Below are 18,259 nucleotides of genomic sequence, written 5' to 3'. Positions count from 1 at the left end.
ACTATTCCTTGCATCACCCCGAATAGGCAAAGACGTGGCTTGACTCCTCTATTTCTAGACAACTTTTAAGGAGGTGCAATTCTGCCTGAGCTGGGACTTTACATCAGTAAGACAGATGATTAGTCTATTCTCAGGACAAAACGGAAGAAAAAATGCGTTTCTCAACTCCTTCTGAGTCAAGCTTTCACAGGCATGACTTCATGAATTTGTTTGAAGTGAATTCCCATATCTGATATATCTATATTCAAATATAAGAACAAAGATACATTCCAAAGCCAATTCTGAGCACTTCTGGAATATCCATTAATTTGAATTATCTGTCTACTTTCCTCCATATGTACAAATAATGGAGACTGACTGTAGTCTGAATAGTCAGTTTGCCCCTTACACTTAAAATAAATTAAGATAAATAGCTAGCTTCTTAAACGGTCTATTATTTCATGGTTCTTTTATATCCATTTATTCTTCCTCTTCAATGTTTTTAGATTTAAAATATCAATATTCTCTCCTAATAAGAACACAAAAACTTTTTATATAAAAGTGTTAACACTTTCATTTTATATGCTATATGTAATTTTGCTATATACATATAGCAATTTTTTGAACATTTACATTAACTTGAATGTCATATCTGGAATAATCCATGAGTGGTAGGACTAGATATGATGTTTCCTTTCTTTATCATCTCTTCTATTTTGTTAATTTTTTAGATTTAATACACACTAATTTTACAATCAGAAAAATACCACTGGTATACAAAAAATTAGTCTGATATAGTTCTCATTGAAATGTATATATGAAGAATCAGTCTTACAAGAAGGAAAAATAACGTGAACTCGAGTTCTCCTCAGAACTTTACATCCATCTGGCCGGTTAACTCAGTTGGTTAGAGTATGGCCTTGTAACACCAAGGTCAAAGGTTCAGATCCTGTACCAGTCAGCCGCCAAACAGACAAACAAAAGAACACGTAAATAAAGAAGGAAACACAGCTGGTATTTTCATGGAAAAAAATTTGGTTTTTTTTTTAAAAAATCTTTTTTAAAATATGGACCTCACTTTTTCCTCAGTATATTTAATAGGCTATCTCTATAATCAGATAAATAGGTCCTAAATAAGAATTTTCCCCCAACATAATTATATATATTTCAACCAATACTCATGAAAATAAGGGAAGGGATAAAGCTTATATTAAGAAAGTGAGAATAAAAAAATCTCAAATCTCACTGTAGAAAAATTTCAAGTTCTTCCCATCTTTTGGGAGAAGGCCAGAGTTAATATTAGTAACAAATAGAAAAATGGTTATTTTTATTTCGCTTTCCTCCACTTGATGGAGATGAAAATAACTGAAAAAGCTCCAGAAAGGTAGGTCCAGAATATATACTTTCTCAAACTATGAAGTTAACTTTATGAAAACAACCACCACTATAAGATTTCAAACTGATAGAAAGATACCTAATACTGTACTTCACATTCTGAGTTTTCTTTTTTAAAGAACATGAATGAGGTATGCATAATCCAAATTTCATTACTCAGAGGAAGAGGATATTCCGGAGAAGAAGTAGTGGTAGAAAGAAGCAAAAATCTAAAATAATCCTTGTTCTTTGCTATCTGTTCTCTTTGGTGGTTAAAAATGTTCCTAATCAAACATTCTTTAGATGATCATGAATGAATTTTTTTTGTTCCTTAAAAGGCCTTAACTATCACATTTCTCATGTAAGTACTAGAATTTTCAATCAACCTTGAAATGCCCAGGGCAGACTAGTTGAAAATATCAAAGCAGATTTCCCTTCTCTTCCCTTCATTAGCTATGTGCTAGATCACTTGTGCTAGGTGGCTACAGCTGTGTTTTTAAAAATAAAGGTTTAGGTTTTTTCCTCTTCTATCCTCATTTTGTTCAGTCTGCGTTTACAAAAACAGAGGCCCCTCACCAAAGTACTTAAGCAAACCAACAAATTATAAAAGAAGTCAAGCTCAGGAGTAAAATTTCTGGCTTTTTTCCTTTCTACTTTTTTCCTCTTTACCAAAGGGAAAGCTTACTATCTCTTTTAAATTATTGCAGAAAGCAAATGAGGTAAAGAGGCCACCAGCTTAAATAATACCAGGTCAAAACAACTCTAGTAACAATGCTTAGGTTAAAAAGTAAGTATAAATGGTAATATGTTAGTACAATTGTATAACAGGTGCCTTGATTTTACATTAGTTAAAAAAAAATTCTATTAGTCATTTTACAACAAATTATAGTTTCACAAAAAATTACTAAGCTAATAATGTTTTATGTTATGTCAGAGCATTTCCCTGGATAACTAGGTCTTTGAAAAAGTTTAAATTTTTTTATGATTTCTTCTAAACATAATTACTTTTTAAAAATTGATATGTTGTTTGTACAGACCAGCCGGAAAAAAAAAAAAAGATACATCATCTCCAAATTATATTTTATCCATTCTTTCTCTCCTATGCTTTTACTGCATAAAACAGAGTAATGGAGGCTTTTTACACAATATATAGTTAGTGTAAGGTCCCATCTTACACAAAAACAAAACTCAAGATTTGCAAACTCAAGATTCAAGTTATATTCTAGAATCTTAGAAAAGAGGCTAACCTCACTACTCAATCACAAAGAATTAGATAATAAATGAGAAATACGTGCGTGTATAACTTGAGGAAAGGAACTACAAAAGAAGCCTCTAAAAATAATTTTAGCAGAACTGTAAAATGTGTGCAAACATCACACAGTTAAAACAGTATATGTTAAAAAACATTTATATCTCCTAATGAAGAGAGTTGAGAGTATCTACCCTCAATAGAGAAAGGAAATTTTTCAGAGAATATGACAATGTAGAGAATGGAATTAAAATAAGTTGGATTTTTTTTAACTTTGTTTCAAAGATAAATATGAAAATGCCCTTGCTATATTTTAAAAAGCTATTTTTTAGAAGATCATAGGATAGTTTTTAGTTAATAAGAAATTAATTGCATAGATTGTTAACATCCCCCGACTGAAAATAATGTTTGGCTCCATATATGTATGTTGAGCTTAGTGTCCTAGAATATAACTATCTAGAAGATTATTCTGTTTTAGAAGAAGTTGTGAGAAGAACACAACCAATCATATACTTTATTAGGGTAAATGGACACATCTAGGAAAAACATAAAGCCACCATTGCCTGTGCCTAATCAAACAAGTGTTACCAACTGTTCATATTAAAAATACGAGCTGCTGCAGTCTACAGCCATACCACCTTGAAGAAAAAAAAAAAAAAAAAAAAAAGAATATGAGATACTACCTTTTGGGCAAATTAAAACTCAACACAAGTGAGTACCTTACTACAGTGGAGTGTGGTATTTCCAAAAGAATGATGACTACTCTGGTTTTCAATGACAAAAAACACAATAAAATAAAAGAGGTGTCTTTTGGCTTTTCTAGCAAAGTGTTTCTCTATTCATTCCCAGGAATGAATGTTTATTTTCCTACATTCCTAGAAGATTTCAAATTTGAGACAATATATCAAAGGGGCAGTTTAAAGCTCCTTTAACATAACGTCCTATTATATAAACGAAAACAATGCTGTGTGATATTAACAACAAAACACCCACTAAATCAACAATTTAAAAGTGTGTGCTTTAGAGATATAGTTTTATCCTTATTTGAAGTTCTCCATCTATTAAAATGGATCTCAATCTGTATTCTGACTATTCTAAGATGACTCGATAGATACTATACTCTATTTACTTAACAAACCTGCTCCTTTGTTAGCTTCTCTTCATTTGCTTCTCCCTTAAATGCTGATGTTTCTTAAAGCTCATCTTTTTCTATACTTTATGCCCTTTCCTTAATCAAACTCATCAGCAACCAACATTTCAACTATGAACTATAAATTCTTCTCCCAAAACTGTTTTCTTTCTCTTAAGCACCAAACTCATTTACCCATTTGCTTACTGAACATCTCTACCCAGAAGTCCTACAGGTACTACAACCTCAACATACCAACAGAACTCAACTGTCTTTCTTCAAAATCTGCTTTATTTTCTCTCTATATATTTTTTACCTACAGGAACATTCACCCAATCTCCCAAGTTATAAACCTCAGGCCTCATATACAAATACTTACCAATCTTATAAATCTAACCTTAAGATTTCAAAAAGAATTAACTGTTCCAAAATCTAGATCTGAATGTGTCATTCCTTTGCTTAAAAAAAAAAAAAGCCACATGATAACATTACCTTCTTATTATGGTATGCAAGGCCAATCTACCTTCCCATCATTAGATACTGCTCTCCTGACTCACTCTCCAAAGACACACCTATCTGTGCTCTACAATAAGCATTACCTGCACTTCCCAAGTACAAAGGTGCTTTATACCACTCACTCATTCAATAAATATTGATTAAGAGTTATCTATGTGCCAGGCACTGTTCTAAGCACTGAGGATACTGACCGAAACAGACAAAGTTTCTGTCCTGTGTGACTTACATTCTGATGGAAGAAGACATACAATAACAAACAAATATACAATATATGAAGTGGTGATAAGTGCTATGGAAAAAAAGATCCAGCTAGCAAAGCAACTCAGAGAATAAGAATTTATCACATTATGAGGCACTGATTTTTCCAGTAATCAGCATGTTCTTTCTAGAAACGTCGGAAGCCCAGTGTGTCTCTAAAGTCCAATTATACGTCTACATTCTTTAATTTATTGACATTTCAACTTAAATTACAGTTTGAAAACATACCACCAAGAATACTGAAATATACAGTCGTTGAGAGGCATAGCAGAACACAGCTTATTTCTGGAACAACCAAAAATAATTTTGCTTTTGGAGATTAAAGTTGATAGCATCAATTTTTTTTTTTTTTTTTTTTTTTTTTTGATTCTAGTGTCTTAGTTGGCTCCTGGATGTAGCCAAAAAAAGGTATTATGAGTGTTGGCACATTTCAGATTATGTCATGAGATTAGAATCTACTAAACTTAAGCACTCATCTAGAATAAGTCTCATTGTTATTTCACTTTTCTCTATAATACTCAACCTAACTATACCATGGTTTCAAATTTAGGGCCTATAAATTAAGACTCCATAGTAATACTGAACATTAGAGACAGGAGCTTTTTACTGGTGATTTAAAAACAGTTGTTCAATTGTCTGAACCACTTAAGTGCATAATATGTCTCAACTGTTTACAAAGAGCTGAAACAACTGGAGAAACCTACATAAGAGCACTGTTTAAGATATAGGATATTACTAAAGGATTTGACAATGAGCCAAAGAAAATTTACACAGACTGGTCTGTTTCATACTCAGAAAATTACAATGATTTACCTTATCATCTAAATAATACATACTTTAAAAGAATTCAAATTTTCCTCTGGGAATCTTCACTATTACTATATTACAGGTGACTCCAGTCTCAGGACATGAATTAATGAATAAGTGAATGAAAGAATGTATGAGTGAATGACGGTGTTTTAGTGCTCATATAAATGTATAAATCCATAAGAAAACTAAAGATTAAGTGGGTTTTTTTTTTTAAATGTAGAAGTTAGATCTGAAATATTTTAAACTTCCAAATGAGCAAACAGCAAAAGTTCAAAGCTGAGCCTTACTTTAATGACTACAACTCTGACAAGCAGAATTCTGTCAAAGCTTTCAGGGTGTAGAAAACAGTGACAAACTTTGCCACTTTCCAAAGGCATAATCTTTCACTTCTGTCCACAATCCCTAGATCCTTACAAACATGCACATAGTGGGACACTCCTTTCTAATCCTACACAACGAACAATCAGCTTCTTCCCTCCTCAGATTGGTTCGCACAGAGGGAGAAACATCCCAGGCCCTGCTGAAATTGACTAATGTGTGGGCCCAGGGGGAAATACTGGGTCAGGGGAAAGGTTAGGGTAGATCAGCCAGTCTGCAACATACTGATAATTCCTGTGTTGAAGAAAAAAGCAGCTACCACTGCACTGTAAGGGCCAGGGCTCATGTTCTATTGAAAAAACAAAACCAAAACAAAAGATGGCTAAGATGCAAACCTCAGTTCATTCTCAAGGCTAGGGAGAAAAGAATATACATACCGCATCTGTGATGTCTATTTCATACACCCTTTGGAAAGTCCTACGCTCAAAGAAAACAAGTTTGCCGCTGCCACATCCCCTTTGAACAGATGTACCAGTGACAATGAGTTTATCATCTGGACTGAAACAGCAGTCAGTCCTACAAACAAAAAGAGTTTATGAGTATAACCTTATGACCCACACAACAGTGCAGCAATAATAAGTGAATTAAATAAAATATAAACATCACTATAATAACAGCTAACTCCTATATAGGGCTTATGAGTCAAGGGCTTATATTAATTTGTTTAATCTTCACAATAATCTTATGAGGTAGATAGTATCCTCATTTTACTGATAAGGAAACTGAAGCAGAGTGGTTAAATAAACCTTGACCAGGATCAAATAAGTGGTACAGCTGGGATTTGAACTTAGGCAGCCTGACTCCAGAGTCTGTGCTTTTAATTTCTACACTATAATATTTTTTAATGTAAAGAAAGTGTGGGAAAAACTCCATATAGACACTGAGAGAGTCTACAGACATACATAACTAATATCTAAGTAGTAATTATTTTGGCTATTTTTTGGACCATTTTTACTACTACCACCACTACCATCATCCCCAAATAATTTGAGTTATGTCAAGTCAGGCACCATAAAATGAGGAACAGTTGTATTGCTGAAACCTAAATGACGGCTATGATTCAACAACTCTTATTATTAGAGTTCTGGCCACCTGACTGTGAATAATCTAAGACACGACCCAAAGAAGTTATGTATTTAGCATTACTTGTAGCAGGAATAATAGCTCAAAAATTCTCGGCTATAAATTCATGTTTGCCTTTCTGTTTTAACAGATAAGCGCCATGTTAGAGTTAGCTGCTCTATTATTAAACAGCTTCTTTCACTTGATGCTTCCATTACCTGCACACTCTGCCTGTTGGTCATTATTTAACATAAATGTGAAATTTCATTTCTACCAAAATAAAACCGTTTGTCTAGGCACTAACTGTGGGACTTAGAGGTCAAATCTTAGTTACCTTGGAAAAATCTTTAAAAGCTTCAATTGCCAACTTAGTAAAATGGACATAACAGTGTTAAGCTACCCAGAGCAAGACAGTCAAAACAACCAAAGGATGCTGAATTATTGACTGGAATTATAAGAAAAATTGAGAAAATGAGCTGTACTATAAATGCTCAGTAACCATTAAAAATTTCTTTGATAGTATGAGAGTTCAAATTTTTAAAGATCACAAATACACAGGCCTACCCTGTCATTTATACAATATTAAAAGAACAACTAAATTCCTTAAAATACTTTTACTACCCCAAGACCTGTGCATGCACACAATATATACATGCACAAACACATAAACACATGGACATACATCATTTTAACCTCAAAAAAAGTTTCTATGATCTGAAGAATGTGCAAAATGAAAAGAAAAATAAAATGCATCTTTCAAGAGACCGATTTAAATCACTCAAGTCTTTTTTTTAAAGATCTAAAAAATATATGATATAAATTAACATTGATGTGAAGAAATTTATTTTTCATTCTCCTATGCTAACCAAATATTAAAAATAAGCTACTTACATTGGGAACATTGTGGGAAGACCCGAGGCTGAAAAAAGTGGCTTATTAAATTGTCGAATGTCCCATAATTTTAATGTATCATCACCTGATAGAGGAATGAGAAGAAGAAAAGTGAACTGTGCAAAATGAACTCATTACAAGTTTGCTAAACTTAGTGTATAATTATAAGGAAGGAAGGGAGAGAAAGAAGGAGAGAAAGAAAAAGAGAAAAAGAGGAAAAAAAGGGGAAAGGGAGGGAGGAAGGAACGGCGGAAGGAAGGAAAAGGTAAGCAAGGAAAAGAGAAAGCCAGATGCAGATAAGCATGTTTTACTTTTTAACTGTTCAGGGAGCTTGAAAGCAGTAGTTGCAACAACAGGAGAATGCTATATGATAATGAAATGGCCTTCTACAAATTACTTTCCAGATTGATGTAGCATCCGTAGGCCAAAAGGAACCCTTGAGAATCTACTCTAAAGCATGATTTTAGAGCAGATGGTAGTTCCCTTGTGGTATATTTGAGTATAACCTGTCTTCTTGAGAAGATCTTAATTTAACAACCATCAGGACTGAAAACAGTTTAATTCACAACAGATTTTTTTCTCCACTAGTGTGTGTAATGACATCCATTAACATTAATGAGGGTGAAACATGCAATTCCCTCCCACCCAGTGTAATTCTACCTGTGGCCCATCATTCTTCATCTGCTGGCAAGTACATCTTTTCCAAGCCATTTAAAGAATAATGAATATTCTTTTAAGAATTACTTTTTAACTTTCTATAGGGCTACTAACTAATTCCTGACCAGAACAAAAGCCAAACTCATATAAGTAATGGTTTTGCTGTTCTTGCTCCCCGGTGCCCACAGTTGAGAACTGCCTAAACCCCTGGGTTCCAATAAGGAATCAGAATCAGGTGCAAATGAGGTGAGTGGAGAGTTCAATAAAAATCCCCTTTCTCCCCAGCGACCGTTTCTCTGAAACGTAACTTTTGGCAAGTGCACTAATCCATAACTGGCTGGACTCAGGACCTGCTTGTACTGGGAGAACTTCATAAGACTCACCTTTGGAATGTTCCCCTATTACTTTTACTCTTAAAGTAAAAAGATTATATTTCCTTACAATCCTCAAACAATAAGAACACAATTAATCTGCATTAATTTCAGCTAACCCAACCCAGCAGGTTCTGGAGCTAGCAGGAGCACTTTATAACACCCTGGGTACTCTTTGCTGAACAGACTTCCATCTGCCATATTCTATATATCCAGGAAGGAAAATGATAGAGTATAGTATAAATGTTAAGTTGACCAACTAAGTTATCCAATAGCTATTATAGGATGGAAGGGGAAAGTAAGAATTATCACCAAAGTGACACTGAAAGAATCCTATTGTCCTAAGAGAGTAATTATCAACTGGGTGAGGGGTCGCCTATTTTAGGATCCTCTGGGAGGATTTTTTTCCCCTCTTCTCTCCCAACTCCACCTCAGGCATTGGGCATACCACTCTAAAGATGCAAGAGTGAATATGAGAATTTCTAAATGGAGCATTTATCAATCGAAAAACCTTTCCAGGGGATTCAGATACACTCCTGGGATAAGAACCACTGTTTTTAAGTAAAGAATATATATAGTTTCAATTAGGAGTCATCTCTGAACTCAAGTAGCAGGTCAGAACTGATGAACCAAAATACATATTTTATACATATCCACATTTGCCATGTACACCATAAATAGAAAATTACATGTACGTGTGCTTTAATTTTATTTTAATTATGCAAGTGATAGTAGTTTGCATACAATAGATAAAGCTTCCTTAGAGGTAAGAGAATCTCAATGAGCTCCCAAGAGTAAAAGGACATGGGCTAGTTAAACTGACTGTGCCAAGTCACTTCATCTCTCCTCACTTCTACTACTCTGTACACCAGGTCATACATTATTTTAGCAAAGGAGCCCTGTCTATGATGTCCACAGATTATACCCAGCATTTAGCATAATGCTAGATCATAGTAGGTGCTCAATATACAGTAGTTGAGTGAGGGAATAAATAACTAAATATAGCCCTATCATATTCATCTGCCTAACTTGTAGCTTTTTCTTTGGTCTACAGAATAAAGACTAAATCCTTTATGTGATATTTAAGGCGCTCTAAAACATGGCTCTAACACCTACTTACCCTGCTATTTTTCTTCCCTCCCCACAAATGAGCCTACAGGAAGATCCTCAGCCATGTCCCACACTTTCCCATAATGCTTACATAAGCTGTCCTCACGATTCTCCATCCCCTCCTATCCACACACAGCCTACCCATGTGAGAAAGATTTAGCCAAAAATTAGAAGCAACCTATATCCAACCATGAGTGTGGAAAAATAAAAACATAACACCTAGGTATACAACTTTTTAAAAACTGAATTGAGTTAGTGTTTGGACTGAAAAAAGGAATTCAGTGGTCAACAAATAGAAGACTTTGGAATGAAGACCAGATGCAGAATTATAAAATGGTATAGAAAGACTGTAAATGATCATCCACAAAATTCCTAAGGTACAGGCAAAGGTTATCTGTGGAGGCTTCAAACTCTTACGGAATTTGAAGCTCAAATAAAAACTTAGGCAAAAAAAAGTAAATATTTTCTAAATTTTACTTGATAACATTTAATACAATGTTGCCAAGTAGGAAATGCATTTTAATGAAAAAACCAGACTGGCAAAGGTACACATTAACAAAAGCATAGCCAGCTTTACTAGGTGCTAGGATATTACTGTGACACTTTTTAGAGTTACATATTATCATTCTATATATAGAAACACATCAAAAAGAAAGTTTTAAACCTACCTCCACGAGAGGCCAGGACATTACCATCATAGGAAAATGTCACACAAGAAGTGTCTGTGCCTGGGTCATGAGCCTGTTTATAGTGGAATTTAGGATGAACCTGTTTGCAAAGATAAGCAAAATGTTAATATCTCATCTGAATTCAGATGAGAACTTTTTTGGCAAGAACATTTCATTTTATCTTGCAGAAAATGATATACACCTATAGGTAAAGTACTAATTTCACCTGATTATAATTTGCTTCCCTTCCAAAAAAAAAAAAAAGTCTTTTAAAAAGCCTTTTTAATAAAGAAGAGATAAGGTAAGTTCTAGCAGAAGACATTTTTCAAACTGCCTTAGCAAGCTCCGAGCAACACAAGATTACGGTCACATTTAGTTCTTCGTATTATGTTTATAGTTATTGGAACCATTTCTATATTCATCTGAAAGAGCAAATATAAATAAAAATAAAAATAAACATATTATTTATTTACTAAAAAATATTTGTTGTATTCCTAGTATATGCCAGACACTGTGCACACAGTTGTAGGTCTTGAACTATCTTTAATGTGCCTGTTGGATGATAATAAAAATGATAATACTAGCAGTTAACCTTTACACAATGCTTACTATACCACAGGCACTATATCCTTTACTACCTTGCCTATTTAGTCTTCACAACCACTCTATAAGTTTGGATCTACTATTATTACCCCCATTTTACCATTTAGGAAACTGAAGCACAGGGACTTAAGTACCTTGTCCAAGACCACACACAGTTTGTAAGTGGTAGAGCTGGGAGTTGAAACACAAAAAGCCTACTCTTAAACCGGCCCTAGAATCCTTTTCTTACTGATCTATCTTAATAGTCTTTTTATTTCTAATGCCTCTTCTGCACAGTTAATGACTTATAAAAGTAACTCTACTACACTAATCTTGCCACTCAGTTATGATTCAGCAACCAGCACAGCCAAAGTACTAGGAAATCAATTATTCCAAAAAGTATGGCCTACCTGGATAAAGATATCTGGTCCATTAAAATCCTTGTCTCTCGCATGGCTGTCATTAATAGCATATCCTCTAATGATAGCTAATTGTGTGTATGTGTGTGTTTATGGGCACCTGTATATGTATATGCACACATTCCATGCTGGTTAACTGTACAAAGTTCTGAGCCATACCAATTTTCCTAGGGTAATTCCATAGCAAAAGACAGGGGCATTTCTAGTGGGTCTTTCCTGGAAGCCACAGGTATGGGAAGCAAGTAACTCCATCTTCATTGGTCTTACACCCTAAGATTGAGTCATAAAACAGAGCTCATGTACTTTACCCTTCCAACAATATCCCAGACACCTAGTCACTGGACTCACACCTAAAAGCTTCCAGTAAGGGCCAACCTGTGGCTCACTTGGGAGAGGGTGGTACTGACAACACCAAGTCAAGGGTTAAGATCCCTTTACCAGTCATCTTTAAAAAAAAAAAAAAAAAAAGCTTCCAGTAATGAGGAGCTCACAAAAGCAGGCTAAGTCATTTTTAAAAAATAGTTTATATATACTAAGTAAAAACTGGCCTTTCTCAGTTCTTCCTCTGGGTGACAGACTTAGAAATATCTATTAGTTATCATGCTTCTAACTTCCATGGAATACAAAGAATTCACTGAGACCTGGAAGATAAAGTGAAAATTGCCAGATGAAGAAATAAGAGGCAGAGGCAAGATAGAATATTCTTGTCAGAGGGTACTGCAATGTGGTTGGCAGAATTTTGACCTTCATGACCTCTGCCCCCTACCTGGTGTCATGCCCTTGAATAACTTATATGGTCAAAGAGACGTGGCAAGTGTAATTAAGGTAACTAATCAGGTGGACCTTAAAACAGGGAAATTTTCTTGGATTTCAGATGGGGCCAAAGTAGTCACATGAGCCCTCTCCTGCCAGAGGGCCAAAGAGAAAGCCATAGGGATGTGACAGAAGAGGAAGTTGGAGAGACTGAAGGCACAAGAAATGTTTGACATGGCACTGTTGGCTTTAAGATGAAAGGGGCCATTTGTCAAGGAAATGGGGACCTGAATCCTATGAGCTTGAAAGAGAACCCTGAGCTCCATATGAGAGACACAGCCCAAGAAAATACTTTCATTTTAGCCTAGTGAGACCCTAAGAAGAGAATCCAGCCACAGCATGCCAGACTTCTTACCTGCAGAAAGTGTGAGAAAATAAATTGGTGTTGTTTTAAGCCACTAAATTTGTGGTAATTTGTTGTGCAGCAATAGAAAACTAACACATGCATATTAAAAGGCCTTAAAAGATCTTGTTACATCCGAAGAACTAAAAGAAGTTAACTATGACTAGGGAGAAAGGAAAGGTAGGGAAATGATATGATTGGGGTCCAGATCATCAAGGGCCTCATAGGCCATGTTAAGGAACTTAGCTTTTGCCCTGAAGGCAAAAGGGCAAGGGAACTGCTAAAGGAATTTAAGCAGAGGAATAGCATGACTACATTTGCTTATTTTTAAAAGATCATTCTGGACACGTGGATATTAGACTAGGAACATTCTGTTCCTCAAACAAAGCTCTGCTTCCAACCTCAGTAAGGAAAATTTGCCACTTGGTTATATCCCCATCAAGTCACCAACTACTTAAGTCTAAATGAAACTTTTCAAAGATCCTATAAACAGTGGTAACAGTTTACTAAAAAGTCCTGTACTTACATTTTGCCTCTTGGTGAATTTAACTTCATTTTTCGCTTGTTTGTTTTAAATGTTTTGTTTGTTTTTAATACTAATAAATACACATACATATCTAAATAAAAGAACGACCTATCATTTCATCAATGATAAAAAAGTGTGGTACAGGAAAAAAAGCACTGGACGGGGACTAGGAAGCAAGAAATCTAGACTTAGTTCAGGCCAAAAATTAGCAGTGTGACCTGGAACAGATGACTTCTCTGGTTCATAATTCTATTCTGTGTAAAATAAATGGATTGAAATAAATGATTTCCAGGGCCACTTACAGCTCTATGACTCTTAAAGACAAAAAAAAAAAGACAAAACTGATAAATACATAATATTTTATCATTCAAACAACTGATCAATATATGCCTTTATTATTAATAGGACAAAATAGACTTTGAATGCCAATATTCAAAAATATAAATACACACATACATATACATGGGTACATATACATATATCAGTAAACAACGTGAGATAAAGAACCTAAAAAGGCATAGTGTGAGCCCAGGAGCAAGCAGGTACCTCCATTTAATAGTCTAATTCTAATATTTGTTGCTCCAGAGAGAAAAAGAGATGGGATTGCAAGCCTGCTACTCCCTAAATTGGTCTTGCTTCTCCTGTGCTTTTTACTGCCCTGAGAAGGATTTTAGGGTTTAAAGACATATAGCTATCCAGTGCTCATATAAAGAAAAAGTGATCTGTCTCAAAACTTAAGAAAAAATTCTGCTGGATCTAATAAGTGATAGTGTAAATACAATACAATGAACTAGATGAAAATATAGGATTTTGATTACAGGTGGTTTGACCTTAATATAGTAAGAAGAGACTTAACTGCTACATATCTGCTATACTTTCATGTCTCCTCATTCAGGTACTACTTTAAAGGGACATTATATTTCAGTTGGGCTGTTTTGAAACTTTTACAATTCATTATTTATAATGCAGAAAGAGTGAATACATGCCACCAGACAAGCCCCACCCTGTCTTTCTGAGCTCTCCATATTTTTTGTTGCTGTATGGATTTACAAATTAGTGCAATACCCTTTTAAAGTAAAAAATAGCTGGATATTAATAATTAAGATTTCAAGGGAGAGGAAAAGATGCACTCAAAATAATCTAATTCATTTCCTTTTTTGAAGGACCTAATACAGAAAAAAGGCAAAATGTCTTCACTTCACATGGACAGTTCACAGACTTTATGTCAAAAAGTGCTCTTCAATTATGAAGTTCGTCTTAACCAGAAAGAAAAGTATATCTCAACAAAGTAAAGTACATACCCAGAGGTTATCTAAAACTTGCATAAAACAGCAACACATGGACAGTCCATGATAAAAAGAACTCTCAAACTTTGAAAAAAAAACAAAGTCTAACTGAAAACCACTTCTGACATAAAGTGGGGAATACAAATCTGTAATTGTCCTTTAATTGCTTTTATAATCATCCTAAGCAAAGAACATTGCTCTTCAGGGAAGTTGAGATTATTAATTCCTTTATATGTTTCTTATTCTTAAAAGTGCCTTATGCTATGATTTGGACAGTCTCAAGTCCCAAATATTCACAGCGATGGAAAATACATGGAAAAAGATTTACCATGCAAACAGAAAAGAAAAATGAGCTGGAGTAGCTATTCTTATATCTGACAAAATAGACTTTAAACTAAAAACCATAAAAAGAGACAATGAGGGACACTACATAATGATAAAAGGACTGATGCATCAAGAAGACATAACAATCATAAATATGTATGCACCCAATGTCGGAGCAGCCAGATTTATAAAACAAACTCTATTAGACCTAAAGAATGAAATAGACACTAATACCATAATAGCAGGGGACCTGAACACCCCACTGTCAATATTGGACAGATCATCTAGGCAAAGAATCAGCAGAGAAACACAAGATCTAAACAATACCCTAGACCAATTGGAATTGGCAGATATCTACAGAACATTCCATCCAACAACCTCAGAATATTCATTCTTCTCATCAGCACATGGATCATTCTCCAGGATAGATCACATAATAGGTCACAAATCAAGTCTCAATAAATTCAAAAATATTGGAATTATCCCATGTATTTTCTCAGACCACAATGGATTAAAACGAGAAATCAATAACAAACGAAACTCTGGAAACTATACAAACACATGGAAATTAAACAACATTCTACTCAATGACATATGGGTCCAAGAAGAAATCAAGCAGGAAATCAAAAAATTTATTGAAACTAATGAAAATAATGATACACCATACCAAAACCTGTGGGATACTGCAAAAGCAGTATTAAGGGGGAAATTTATTGCATTAAATGCTCACCTCAGAAGAATGGAAAGATGGCAAGTGAACAACCTAACACTTCACCTTAACGAACTAGAAAAACAAGAACAATCCAAACCTAAAGTTAGCAGATGGAAAGAAAGCATTAAGATCTGAGCAGAACTTAATGAAATTGAAAACCAAAAAACAATACAAAAGATCAATGAATCAAAAAGTTGGTTTTTTGAAAAGATAAATAAAATTGACAAACCATTAGCATGGCTAACGAAAAAAAGAAGAGAGAAGATTCAAATAACAAAAACTAGAAATGAAACAAGCGATATTACAACTGATTCATCTGAAATACAAGGAATCATTCAAGACTACTATAAACAACTATACACCAACAAATATGAAAATCTGGAGGAAATGGATAAATTTCTGGACACACACAAGCTCCCAAAACTGAATCATGAAGACGTAGAAAATTTAAACAGACCAATAACAATAAAGGAGATTGAAGCCATTATCAGAAGGCTCCCAACAAAGAAAAGCCCAGGACCAGATGGATTCACAGCAGAATTTTACCAAACATTCAAACAGGAATTGACACCGATTCTTTACAAACTATTCCAAAAGATTGAAACAGACGCAAATCTCCCAAACTCATTCTATGAAGCAAACATTATCCTGATACCAAAACCAGGTAAAGATATAACCAAAAAAGAAAACTACAGGCCGATATCCTTAATGAATATAGATGCAAAGATCCTCACTAAAATACTAGCAAACAGAATACAGCAACACATACGTAAAATTATTCACCACGATCCAGTGGGATTCATCCCAGGGATGCAAGGTTGGTTCAACATATGCAAATCAATAAATGTGATACATCATATTAATAAAGTCAAACACAAGGACCATATGATCATCTCTATAGATGCTGAAAAAGCATTTGATAAAATTCAGCACTCATTCATGACAAAGACCCTCTATAAGTTAGAGGGAAAGTATCTCAACATAATTAAAGCCATATATGACAAACCCACTGCCAATATCATCCTGAATGGGGAAAAGCTGAAAGCTTTTCCTTTAAGAACAGGAACTAGACAAGGATGCCCACTCTCACCACTCCTATTCAACACAGTGTTGGAAGTACTAGCCAGAGTAATCAGAGAAGAGAAGGAAATAAAGGGCATCCAGATTGGAAAAGATGAAGTCAAACTGTCCCTGTTTGCAGATGACATGATCCTATATATCGAACAGCCTAAAACCTCTACAAAAAAACTCTTGGAATTGATAAATGATTTCAGCATAGTAGCAGGATACAAAATCAACACACAAAAATCAGTAGCATTTCTTTTCTCCAATAGTGAACATGCAGAACGAGAAATCAAGAAAGCCTGCCCATTTACAATAGCCACCAAAAAAATAAAATACTTAGGAATTGAGTTAACCAAGGAGGTGAAAAATCTCTATAATGAGAACTACAAACCACTGCTGAGAGAAATGAGAGAGGATACAAGAAGATGGAAAGATATCCCATGCTCTTGGATTGGAAGAATCAACATAGTGAAAATGTCCATACTACCCAAAGTGATATACAAATTCAATGCAATCCCCATCAAAATTCCAAAGACATTTTTCTCAGAAATGGAAAGAACTATCCACACATTTATATGGAATAATAAAAGACCACGCAGAGCCAAAGCAATGCTGAGTAAAAAAAATAAAGCTGGAGGCATAACACTACCTGACTTTAAGCTATACTACAAAGCTATAATAACCAAAACAGTATGGTACTGGCATAAAAACAGACAAACCGATCAATGGAATAGAATAGAGAATCCAGAAATCAACCCACACACTTACTGCCATCTGATCTTTGACAAAGGCACCAAGCCTATTCACTGGGGAAGGGACTGCCTCTTCAGCAAATGGTGCTGGGATAACTGGATATCCATATGCAGGAGAATGAAACTAGACCCATACCTCTCACCATACACTAAAGTCAACTCAAAATGGATTAGAGTTAAATATACACCCTGAAACAATAAAACTTCTTAAAGAAAACATAGGAGAAACACTTCAGGAAATAGGACTGGGCACAGACTTCATGAATACGACCCCAAAAGCACGGGCAACCAAAGGAAAAATAAACAATTGGGATTATATCAAGCTAAAAAGCTTCTGCACAGCAAAAGAAACAATTAACAGAGTTAAAAGACAACCAACAGAGTGGGAGAAAATATTTGCAAAATATACATCTGACAAAGGATTAATATCCAGAATATACAAGGAACTCAAACAACTTTACAAGAAAAAAACAAGCAACCCAATTAAAAAATGGGCAAAAGAGCTAAGTAGGCATTTCTCTAAGGAAGATATACAAATGGCCAACAGACATATGAAAAAATGCTCAACATCACTCAGCATCTGGGAAATGCAAATCAAAACCACACTGAGATACCATCTAACCCCAGTTAGGATGGCTAAAATCCAAAAGACTCTGAACGATAAATGCTGGCGAGGTTGCAGAGAAAAAGGAACTCTCATACATTGTTGGTGGGACTGTAAAATGGTGCAGCCTCTATGGAAAATGGTATGGAGGTTCCTCAAACAATTGCAGATAGATCTGCCATATGACCCAGCCATCCCACTGCTGGGAATATACCCAGAGGAATGGAAATCATCAAGTTGAAGGTATACCTGTTTCCCAATGTTCATCGCAGCACTTTTTACAATAGCCAAGAGTTGGAACCAGCCTAAAGGTCCATCATCGGATGAGTGGATACGGAAAATGTGGTATATCTACACAATGGAATACTACTCAGCTATAAA

The 18,259-nt window shown here is 34.9% G+C and overlaps 1 protein-coding gene across 1 annotated transcript in view; it reads right to left on the bottom strand.

Moving 5' to 3' along the window:
* WDR70 (WD repeat domain 70) overlaps window positions 1-18,259 on the bottom strand; it is a 359,712-nt gene that overhangs the window by 42,567 nt on the left and 298,886 nt on the right. The window contains exons 11-13 of the mRNA XM_063087213.1: window positions 10,453-10,552; window positions 7,647-7,731; window positions 6,071-6,209 (exon numbers count right to left, since the gene is read on the bottom strand). Of these exons, the coding sequence (XP_062943283.1) occupies window positions 6,071-6,209; window positions 7,647-7,731; window positions 10,453-10,552 (324 nt within the window). The remainder of the gene's footprint in view (window positions 1-6,070; window positions 6,210-7,646; window positions 7,732-10,452; window positions 10,553-18,259) is intronic.

This window comes from Cynocephalus volans, chromosome 2, assembly GCF_027409185.1.
Source record: "Cynocephalus volans isolate mCynVol1 chromosome 2, mCynVol1.pri, whole genome shotgun sequence".
In the NCBI taxonomy this organism is placed as follows: domain Eukaryota; kingdom Metazoa; phylum Chordata; class Mammalia; order Dermoptera; family Cynocephalidae; genus Cynocephalus; species Cynocephalus volans.
Note: the sequence above shows the minus strand (reverse complement) of the source record. Positions and strands in the feature narration are given on the sequence as shown.